Source organism: Scomber scombrus, chromosome 10, assembly GCF_963691925.1.
Source record: "Scomber scombrus chromosome 10, fScoSco1.1, whole genome shotgun sequence".
Classification (NCBI taxonomy): Eukaryota; Metazoa; Chordata; class Actinopteri; order Scombriformes; family Scombridae; genus Scomber; species Scomber scombrus.
In genome coordinates, this window is record NC_084979.1 from 26887667 (window position 1) to 26899740 (window position 12074).

A 12074-nucleotide genomic window follows, 5' to 3' on the forward strand; every position below is an offset into this window, starting at 1 on the left:
AACACACACACACACGAACACGCAAAACCACTATGTCGGATCGTACCTCTATGTTGTAGCTCTTCTATGCAATTTTATGATACCTATATAGCAAGAAGTTTGATAGCAATACTAACATAAAACTGTGTCTACTAACAGTTTGTGTATCTATGCAACAAGTTTTTATTCTTCATGGAGTTTATTATTATATGAAGAAACACAAATCTTTTTGCCTACTAACTGTTCGAAGTTGTTGTTAACCTAAATGTGTTTGAGTTACTAACAATCCTTTACATGTTTATTAGTTTGGTTTGTTTATTAATTATAAACTAAAACCACTTTAACTCATTCTAAACCAAACACACAGCTGCTGATTGTCCTACTACTGAATGTAAACCTCATTAACACTCCTGTCTCACCACTAATAAAGTATTTGTCCGCTGTGGTTTGTTCTGTTGTCCTTATTAATGGCTGTTCTTTAGTTAACACACATAAATGACATTAGTGCTGCACTGGCTCGTCTCGACCACCGGGGGGCCACGTTGTCTCGTGTTATTACAACATTTTGGTTTATTGTGATTGTCTGAAACTCTCTAATTACTTCTTTAATTGTCAACATTCATTTATACTGCATAATTCACAAACACACACACACACACACACACACACATGCAGCAGTTTCAAATTCATTTAAAGACATTTAAATTCAAAACGTGATTAGAAACACACTTAAGATTAAACAGAAGAAAGGACATGTTGTATAAATGTATTTTGAGACAATCCTAATAAGAAAATAAAGACATAAAAGTGTAATAAAACCAGGTTATAAGCCTGCTTTTAAAACCTTAGATCCTCTCACATAAAGTGGTTGAATGAAGCCTCAAAGATCTTTTTTCTCACTTAGAGAAGCAAACACGGATATAAAAAATGTCTGTTTCATATTGTACCAGCAGGTCAGAAACAATAGATCTTACAGCTAAACCCTTTTTTAAATATTCAAGCTTGTTTAAAGTCTGAAGAACAACAACAAGCGTTTACTCAAAGTCAGTTTTATACAAGTCAAAACTTTTATCACTGATCTTTATAACTTTATACGAGTCAAGATTGAACACCTAGAATATAAAATACTTTGATTAAAACATCATAAAGTGATTCATTTACAACTTATTTCAACTAAACAACCAAACTCTGAAGCTTTCACAGCTACTTAAAATAAGTTAGAGCTGATTGTGATCGCTCATTTTGCTCATAAGGCTCAGAGTTATTGATGCTGATCAGGAGTGAAATAGTCGTGTCTTCATTTAAACAGTGGAAGAGACGTCTGTGTTTCAACTGGGACTGATCTCTCATCCTGTGAGGTGTGGCCGCAAGATTTAAAGACGATTACAAAGAGCAACTTTTCTGTATTTGTACACTGAAAGTCACTTTATACTCAGACTTCAATGATAATATGGACTTTTCAACTTTTTAATGAAAGGTTTTATGTTCATTTCCTTGTTTTCTTTGTTTTTATTGTCATTGTCCTCCTTCTTTGTTCTTTCTTTTATTTATTTATTTAATTCATTTAGGTTTTAGCTGGTACTTACTATACATATAAATATCTTTACTAGTATTGTCTTTATCATGTTGTTTATTTACACATATATTCTTATTATTATCTGTGATATATTTAGAGCTGCAGTGATTTTCTTAAAGAGAAAAATGTCAAAAATTCACTGATTCCAACTTCTCAAATGGGAATATTTTGAATTATTTAGTCTTTTGTGATTGTAAACTAAATATCTTTGGGTAGCGGACTGTCAGGGAATCATCATTTAATACATATTTTCTTTGCTATTGTGTGTGACATCGTGTTAATTTATACATATCTTATTTATCTGTGACATATTGTGTATTTATGCATATTTTATTTCCTAGTATCTGTGACATTTTTTATTTATGCATCTATTATTTATTTATCAATGACATAGTATTTATTCATGCTTCTAACTTTTGTATTATCTGTGAGACAGTATTCATTCAGGCTTCTTCATTATCTGTGACATTGTTTGTTTATGCATCTTTTATTTATTTATTCTTATATTATCTGTGACATGTTTATTTATTGAATATAGGTGCAGTTAATAATCAGAGTGTTTGATTTTTGTTTGACTGTTTTGTTATTTGTTGTTTTATTTCAGTGAACTAACTGAAACCAAGCAGTGTTTTTTTGACTTTTTGTGGCACATCGTTGACCTGTTTTGTGGCTTTCTATACAATAATTTGTAAAGCAGCCAACAACTAATTACAGAAATCTGTTTTGTAGTCGTATCCTAACAAGAAAAGAAGCAGGCGGAGCAGCTAACAGCCTTGTGTGTGTGTGTGTGTGTGTGTGTGTGTGTGTGTGTGTGTGTGTGTGTGTGTGTGTGTGTGTGTGTGTGTGTGTGTGTGTGTGTGTGTGTGTGTGTGTGTATGTTTAAGGTCACTCAGCGGGCCCCTCGATAATTAGAGGCTCCTCCAAATGAGGGAGCAATTGAGGGGAAGCAAACAGATTACTGCACTGTCAGAGAGAGAGAGAGAGAGAGAGAGAGAGGGAAGAGGAAGAGGAAGAGGAAGAAAGAAAGAAAAAAAAGGGGCAAGAATGAAAGAAATGAAAGCAGGAGATCTAGAAATAAGAGGGGAAAGTCATCGAGGAAAAGATAAACCCTCCTCCCTTTGCTGTGGACAGACTTACATCCCATCTGTCACAACATCTGACTGTCTCTCCTCCCTCTCTCTCTCTCTCTCTCCGCCTATTCCCACCCATCTTCATCCCCCCTTTTACTGCACTCACTAACGCAAAAATCACACATTCACATATTTAGTTAGGCCTAAATATGTGTGTGTGTATGCATGAAAGGCCTTTGATCACACTCCCAGAGACTAATAGGAGAAATCTCACTTGATCTTCTAGTCATATGCTTCTGTTTCTGCCCTGAATGTGGATCAAAGTGGAGCCAACAGCAACATGTTTAATATCTAAACAATCAGCCGGAAATTAAATTAATTCACCATCGCAGACTGGGCATCCTTTGATCAGCGAATCCGCCTTCTCCTCTTTCTTTTTATTCCTCTTTCTGTCACTTTTTTCTTGTCCCCTTTTCATGAATTTGGAAACAGCAAGAGGAGGAGAAGAAGAGGAGGAGAGAGGGAGGGGATGCAAGAGTGTCAAAGAGCAGGAAGAAGGGAGGAGATGAGGGAGACAGGAGTGAACAGCGTGAGTTGGCAGAGGTCACCATCAGAGTAATAAGCAGGAGAGGGGGAAACACACACACACACACACACACACACACACACACACACACACACACACACACACACACACACAGCATGGATGCGGCTAGTGTGTGCAACAGCAGATCAGGTTATCCCGGCTCCTGCAGATGCTTCACGGGACACTGAAGACGAGGACGAAGTGAGTAAGTTGTCTATATTTTCTTGTGCTTTTGCTCCTGTTTTCTCTTCTTATCTTTTCAGTTTTTTACTCAAATGGAGAAACTAACTAACTAACTAACTAACTAACTAACTAACTAAAAATCTGAGTGAGAGTGGAGGGAATACATGCAGGTGGAGGTTTGGGAGTGTTTAATATGAATATATCTGCTGAAGTTGAGAGAGGATAATTACCAGAAAAAAGAATGACAAAAACAATCCATAAGGAGTGATTTCTTTTTAATAGCTTTTTCTTTGTTGAAAAGAAAGTGAGGGGGTAAACAGCAGGTGTCCAGTTTTCTAATTGGATTAACATAGCCGAAAAATGTCAAACAGCTTCATCAGTGCAATTTTTGATTAAAACAGAGAGTCAAGGAAAAACAGCTGAAGTGGATTCTGAATTTAGACAACTATGAAATATGTTACTGGAGGATTTGACCACTTGAGGGTTTGACTACTTATAAAACTGCTAAAAAAAAGTGTTTCAGACTGATTTTTGTGCAGAGTTTCACACTAAAAAGACTGTTTTTCACATTAATTTACTAAAGGAGGATGTTTTTCTCTGCTCACCTTAAATCTCATTTTAAGAAGTGATGATTTGTTACATATAGACAACTAGTTTGGTAGCTGATGGCGGTCCAGCTCCAGTGTGATGAGGAAACTTTAAACCTCCAGTGTATAAACTCTGAATGTGAGGTAAAGGAGACATCCTGGTGTCCCACAGTGAAACCTTTGAAATTAACAATATTTGCATATTCATAGAGTCTGGATTTGTACATGAGGGAGGAAGGAGAGGATGTCAGAGAAAAACAAACACACACACACACACACACACACACACACACACACACACACACACACACACACACACACACACACACACACACACACACACACACACACACACACACTAAAATGTTAGACACCAAACATTTGCATATTCACATCATCATGGATTTTTCAGCAGGGGAGAAAAAGTAATTTGTATTTTAAGGTTAAAGAGTTTTTAACGAGGTAAATGAACTTTTATGTGAGAAAAAAATGTTACAAGAGACTCCAACTCTGCTTTTCAGAGAGGTCACAAGATAAAAAAGTTTGTAAACCGCTGTTTTGATATTTAATAAATGCATTTTATTTTAGCTACACTATGATAATAATAATAATAATAATAATAATACACTTTATTTATAGAATACCTTTCATACAAGGCATGTAGCTCAAAGTGCTTTATAGATAAAAATACAATAAAACAACAGCAAATAAAACAGAATAAAAACAATAGTATTATTAAACAATTAAAAAAAAAAGATATTCAGTAAAAAAAAGTTAAAATAACATTAATTAAAAGCCATATTAGATAAATGTTTTCAACTGTCATTTATAAATGTTCACAGAGCTCACATCTCTTATAGCTTTGGGTAGACTATAGTTTACACTTCTCATGTCACAAATCGTGTGGAAACTTTCCCACTTCAGCAGGTTGTGAAAACAAACTCAAACATCCGAGTGAAGAAATAATAAACGAGACATTTCTGAGCGAAGAGGGACTTTAAGTGGAACGTACGTACACTGCCTGTTGATTTATTGCATGAAAGCGCTCCCAATTAGCGACTACCAATTAGGAGTTCCCATCTTTTCTCTGCAGCCCTCCACCATATTTCCAGAAATGATCACAGGATGCACTGTGACCTCCGTGATTATGAAACAGACATGAGTATCAGGCAGCTTCCAGTTTGTGGATAACATACAGGCCATTTGTTCCTCAAAGTATCGACTTATGTGTCTACAGTTTACGGCTGCATGTTGGAGTCACGTCCATTTTAGTCGACCTCCACTGTAAACATCCCACAAACACACACACACACTTTTTGGAGTTAATAGGGTGTTATGCCAAGTGTAAGGCTTCTGTGAGAACTTTAATTGTGAAACAATGAAATGTGAAACATGTTTACAGGAGCCCTCACACACTGTTACAGTTCAACACACACAGAGACACTCACAATGGCAGAGGCATGCAGAGAGGGCCTCTCATGTGGGACTATCTACTGAGTCCAAATGGGAAGGTTGCAATAAGGTCATGGTTGTTTGACTAATCTCCAGTGATCGGCATTACGCACTGACTGGCAGGTAGAGGTTACTGAAAACACTTGCAAAACTAAAAAAGACAAGCGATGTTGCAAGGATGTTATGAGGTCCAATTCAGTTTTTTGGTGAAACAATAACAAGTACTAAAACTTCTCTGATGACTTCTCTCCTCTCCTCTCCTCTCCTCTTCTCTCCTCTCCTCTCCTCTCCTCTCCTCTCCTCTCCTCTCCTCTCCTATCCTCTCCTCTCCTCTCCTCTCCTCTCCTCTCCTCTCCTCTCCTTTCCTCTCTCCTCTTCTCCTCTCCTCTCCTCTCTTCTCTTCTCCTCTCCTCTCCTCTCCTTTCATCTCCTCTCCTCTCTCCTCTCCTCTCTCTCCTCTCTCTCCTCTCCTCTCCTCTCCTCTCCTCTCCTCTCCTCTCCTCTCCTCTCCTCTCCTCTCCTCTCCTCTCCTCTCCTCTCCTCTCCTCTCCTTTCCTCTCTCCTCTCTCCTCTTCTCTTCTCCTCTCCTCTCCTCTCCTCTCCTCTCCTCTCCTCTCCTTTCATCTCCTCTCCTCTCCTCTCTCCTCTCCTCCCAGCAAACATGTCAGTCTCCTTGGCAACAGACTCATACCCGTCCATCGACAGGCTGGTGGTCTCTGTGACCCCGGCCGGTAGCAACGTTACCGAGTGGGAGCGTGACGCCTTGTTGGCGGTGGCCGAGGTGGTGGTGCTGGCGGTGATCTTGGTGATGGCGTTGCTCGGCAACGGGCTGGTTCTGGCGGTGTTGCTAAGACGGAGAAAACACAACAACCCGCTGCACCAGTTCATGCTTAACCTCTGTCTGGCTGACCTGGTGGTGGCGCTGTTCCAGGTAACAAACACACACACACACACACACACACACACACACACACACACACACACACACACACACACACACACACACACACACACACACACACACACAGGTTTACTTCAGTCACTTTTAGGCAGGTTTAGGAAGGTTACTTTGGAAATGTAATAGATTAGATTACAGATTACTAGTTAATCTACTTCTTGATCACTTTTCTAATGTTCTAACTAATGTTTTCAGCTGTTAGGGTAAATGTTCCCATTAAGCACCAAAATCTAAGTTCAGCTGTTTTTCATGGATACTGACATGATTTATAAGAGAGATCATTTCTTATAAAGCAACATTTATCTCTCATTTGAAAATGTATTCATTAGTTCATGTAGATTTTGGAATATAAAATAAAGATATTAGATGAAAAAAGTCTGTCATGAGCTTAATTGGTACTGTGACTCCATTTAAGCCCATGTGTGCTCCAAATGAGCCCACGTCATGATTTATTTACAAAGTTTAAAAAAAATAGTGATTTCAAAAAATTAAAAACAGCAATATATGTATTCAGTAACATGTTAAATATTAAAACCCTCCTGAGCAAAATCTGAATCCAGATGTTACCTCCTTTGTAATCATCAACATTTTCATCAGTAACTGTAATTTAAGAAAACATTTCTTCTCAGTAACTGTAACGGATTACACACAGTACATTTATTGTGTAATTAAATTACGCAATACATTACATGTAACTAGTTACCCCCAACACTGCATACAAGCTTGTTTAAAGTCTGAAGAACAACAACAAGCATTTACTCAAAGTCAGTGATCTTTATAACTTTATAAGAGTCAAAAGTGAACATAAGTAGTTTGTTTAAAGCATCATAAACAATAAAAACAAGTTATTTATTTAGAGCTTATCTCAACCAAACAACCAGACTCTGATGCTTCCACAGCTACTAGTTACCCCCCAGCTCTGATTTTGGGGTATTAACATGGACTTTCTTTCTCTGTCAGGTGTTGCCTCAGCTGGTTTGGGATGCCAGGGGTCGCTTTCCTGGCCCAGACTTCCTGTGTCGGCTGGTGAAGTACCTGCAGGTCCTCGGGATGTTTGCCTCCTCCTACATGATCGTGGCCATGACGATGGACCGGTACTACGCCATCTGCTGCCCCCTGCAGGCGCATCGCAGCTGGACCACCCAGCGACGAAACTCCTTCATACTGCTGGCCTGGGGGCTGTCGCTGCTGCTCAGCCTGCCACAGGTAGGCTGCCACAGGTAGGCACATACAGGTGGTCTGATAAAAATAGGATAATACAGGTAGGATAATACAGGTAGGCTGATACAGGTAGAATAATACAGGTAGGATAATACAGGTAGGATAATACAGGTAGGATAATACAGGTAGGATAATACAGGTAGGCACATACAGGTGGTCTGATAAAAGTAGGATAATACAGGTAGGATAATACAGGTAGGATAATACAGGTAGAATAATACAGGTAGGATAATACAGGTAGGATAATACAGGTAGGCACATACAGGTAGGCTGATATAGGTAGGATAATACAGGTAGGCACATACAGGTGGACTGATATAGGTAGGATTATACAGGTAGGTTAATACAGGTAGGCTGATACAGGTAAGCACATACAGGTAGTCTGATAAAAGTAGGATAATACAGGTAGGATAATACAGGTAGGATAATACAGGTAGAATAATACAGGTAGGATAATACAGGTAGGATAATACAGGTAGAATAATACAGGTAGAATAATACAGGTAGAATAATACAGGTAGGATAATACAGGTAGAATAATACAGGTAGGATAATATAGGTAGGATAATACAGGTAGGATAATACAGGTAGGCTGATACAGGTAGGATAATACAGGTAGGCTGATATAGGTAGAATAATACAGGTAGGCTGCCAAAGGTAGGCTGATACAGGTAGGATAATACAGGTAGGTTCGTATAGGTTTCCTTATGTTGGCAGGCTAATACAGGTAGGTTGTTACTGGTAGGCTGCCACCTCGAGCAGCTACAACGGTAAAATTCATCATAAACACATCAACACTCAATGACATGAGTACTTCACTTACTTTTGATATCTTCCAAACATTTTACTGATAATACTTCATCTGAAGGAGGATTTAACTGGTAACTGAGTTTTTTTACATTAATGTCTTGTTAAGTAAAGCATCTCTTTCTTCCACCACTGGAAGTTAAAAACAGAAACGTTAAAGTTTACTGACATTTGTTGGACACAGGTGGAGTTAGATGTGGGAAGTCGTCTTCCTCCATCTTACTCACAAACCTCTCTGCTGTCTGCTGTCGCTCCACACACCTCTTCGCCCTCCAGGTTTTCATCTTCTCGCGTTCAGAAGTGGCTCCAGGAGTTTATGAATGTTGGGGAAACTTTGCTGAGACCTGGGGCCTCCAGGCCTACGTGACCTGGATGACCGTGGCCATCTTCATCCTCCCCGTCCTCATCATCACTGTCTGCCAGGTACTCTGACAAGAAATAGGGCAAACTACATGGGTCAGTGACAAATAAGGGTCGGCAAGATGAGCAATTCAGAAAAATCTTAAAAAATAGTTTTAAAAGCAGCATCAGATTTTTAAAAATGTATATTTTGTATTTTTGTTGATTTTATATCATTTGAAATGACATTTGCGCAATTTTTAACCAAAAGTAAGACTGAATGCTCCTGAAAATGTCAAATGGTGTAATCACGAAAGAATGATAAATATTAAATATTTTATCTACCTACAGTGTATTTAAGTGGACTTATACTAATAATTACTTCATTTAAAAACATGTAAATGTTTCCTGATCTCCATGATTCCCCAGATTAAATTTAATATTTATAACAATTGTATTCCATTACCTTTATTTAATATAAAAAGTTATAATGTAAGATCATGCCAAACTAGTTGATATGGTGTTTTATTGATAAATTAGCTATTTTTTAGCAAGTTTAATTATTTGGTACAAAGTTTTTATGGTTACACCACTTAGATATTTTTGCCTTAATAGTCTAATATATTCTCTCAAAATGGATTAAAACTAGAAATTTGAAGCTGGGTCCACAAAAAACGAATGTGTGCAAGTTATTAATAAGTTTATTTTGTAATTTTAACCCTTTTAAATTTGACCACATGGACACAATAAACGTCATTGACCCGTATACAACAACCGCTGGACGTCTCCTGTTCTTTCCTCAGGTGCAGATCTTCAGGGAGATCCACAACAATCTGTACCTGAAGTCAGAGCGCCGTCTGTCCTCGCTACCTCCATCCAGACGAGACAGCCAGAGAGGAGGAGGAGGAGGAGGAGGAGGCGGCAGAGGAAGGTCCAGTGTCTCCTTGTATGTTTCACCGCTCATCTTCAACAACCCTGGGACGGACACCAGCTTTGATCCTGGATCCACCTACCAGCACCTTCCAATGGGTCCGCTCAGGTCCGACAGCATCGCTTCACACTGCGACCTGCACAACTACACGACTGTTCACACAGGTGAGTTCCACACAGAGGGGATGATAATGTCTCATACTGTGCTGTCTCTAAACTGACTAAAGTTAGCACTATGAGATATGGCACACTGTATATAAACATAAAAAAAGCAACATAAAATCCGTCTAGATAAGAGAAAAAACACCTTGTTTATTTCACAATTAGATTCAGATGTTCATGTCCATCCACTACCAGCAGGTTGACCTTTGACCCAGCCTGAGTCCAAGTTTATGTTTATTCATTTTTCATTCAATAGTTGTAACTCAAAGAGCTGAAGAAAAACTTTTTTTTTAAAAACAATAAAATACATAAAAAATACGATAATAAAACATGAATATACTTAATTTTTTTTAAAGAGGCATTAAAGGACCAGTATGTGGGATTTTAGTGGCATCTAGTGATGAAGTTGCAGATTACAACAAACTTTCTTTCAACCTTGTTCATAGATTTTACCCAGCTAGGATTACGGTTACATTTATTTGTAATTAAATTACGTAACGCCGTCATGTAACTAGTTTCTCCCCAACACTGCAAACAATCTAGAAAACTTCTAAGTGTGAAACAAAATTATCACCTGGAGCACCTCTGACAGACACACACACACACACACACACACACACACACACACACACACACACACACACACACACACACACACACACACACACACACACACACACACACACACACACACACACACACACACACACACACACTAACTAAATTATTCACCTGCTGTGTTTTACATTGTCGACACAGTTGGTCTGAGAAGAACCAGATATTAACCAGGACCACATAAACTCACAAACAACAGCCAACATTACATCACTGCTGCAGTCCAGCTGTGATAAAAAAAAACACAAAAGATAGATATTCAGGCACCTCAGAGTCATGTAACTAGTTACTCCCCCAACACTGATCTTTATTGACATCCAAACTGTTTGTCGTACTAAAATATAACTAAGAAAAGGCTTTAACACAGGAGGTCAAACAGTAAACTGATTCCACTGGATTTTCCTCTAATCTAAAGACTGTAGAAGCTATTAAAACAAATACTTGTTTTCTGTTTATAATCTTTGTATGAAATGTAACTTCTCTCGCTCAGTGTTTGATTTTACTTAAGATCAATATTTTATGTGTGATCATTTAATGACAGAAGAGTTTTCAGTTGTTTGTAAATGATAATAAAGAGTGAAACAGTCGTATCCTGTGCTTCCTGTCAGCTGAGCTGCAGCCTGATGTGCTCCCCGACCCTGCAGCTCCCTCGGCCGTCTGCCCCCCCCCTCGGGTCAAAGCCCCCCCCGCCCGTGGAGGAGAGGTGACGGCGGCCATGTCGAAGACGGTGAGGATGACGCTGGTCATAGTGCTCGTCTACTCGCTCTGCTGGGCCCCGTTCTTCAGTGTCCAGCTGTGGGCTGCCTGGGACCCCAACCCACCCAGGAACGGTACGCACACACACATACACATGCACACACATGCACACACACACACACACACACACACACACACACACACACACACACACACACACACACACACACACACACACACGATTGTACTTCTACACACCCTAACAAATGTGATATGTGAGATTTTGAGGCCAGAATTAGAAGGTGTTGAAAGTTTTGTGTCACAAGTTTTGAAAAAAAAACTAAAAACAAGAATAAAACCTTTTTCTCGTGGCTCGTAACTCATAACTTAAAATATAAAAGAGAGCAGCTCTTCGACACATCTGTGGAGTTTTGACATATTTTCTCAAAAAATTACTAAAATGATTTTTAAGTTATCAAAATAGCTGCAGGTTAATATTTAGTTGATCAATTAATCGATACAATGACTAATCGTTGCATCGTGTGTGTCTGTCTGTGTGTCTGTCTGTCTGTGTGTCTGTCTGTGTGTGTGTGTGTGTGTGTGTGTGTCTGTGTGTCTGTCTGTGTGTCTGTCTGTGTGTGTGTGTGTGTGTGTGTGTGTGTGTGTCTGTGTGTCTGTGTGTGTGTGTGTGTGTGTGTGTGTGTGTGTGTGTGTGTGTGTGTGTGTAGGTGCAGTGTTCACCCTGCTGATGCTGTTGGCCAGTCTGAATTCATGCACCAACCCCTGGATCTACTCGGCCTTCTCCAGCAGCGTCTCTCCGGAGCTCCGCCTGCTGCTGCTCTGCCGTGCATACACACACCGCCGAGGCTCCTTACCCAGCGACTCCACAAGCACACACAACTCCAACTACTGA

General features: G+C 39.3%; 1 protein-coding gene across 1 annotated transcript; it reads left to right on the top strand.

Moving 5' to 3' along the window:
* The first annotated feature begins 3331 nt into the window (after window positions 1-3331).
* Window positions 3332-12074, top strand: LOC133987198 (vasopressin V2 receptor-like). The gene is made up of 7 exons (XM_062426484.1): window positions 3332-3416; window positions 6090-6364; window positions 7352-7597; window positions 8696-8842; window positions 9562-9820; window positions 11110-11295; window positions 11890-12074. Exons 1-7 carry the CDS (start codon window positions 3332-3334, stop codon window positions 12072-12074), a joined length of 1383 nt encoding a protein of 460 aa, XP_062282468.1.

Coding starts and splice junctions, on each gene's coding strand:
- LOC133987198 (XM_062426484.1), top strand. CDS start 3,332: ATGCGGCTAGTGTGTGCAACAGCAGATCAGGTTATCCCGGCTCCTGCA. Junction 3,417..6,089: donor TGAAGACGAGGACGAAGTGA/GTAAGTTGTCTA, acceptor CTCTCCTCCCAG/CAAACATGTCAGTCTCCTTG. Junction 8,843..9,561: donor TCATCATCACTGTCTGCCAG/GTACTCTGACAA, acceptor TTCTTTCCTCAG/GTGCAGATCTTCAGGGAGAT.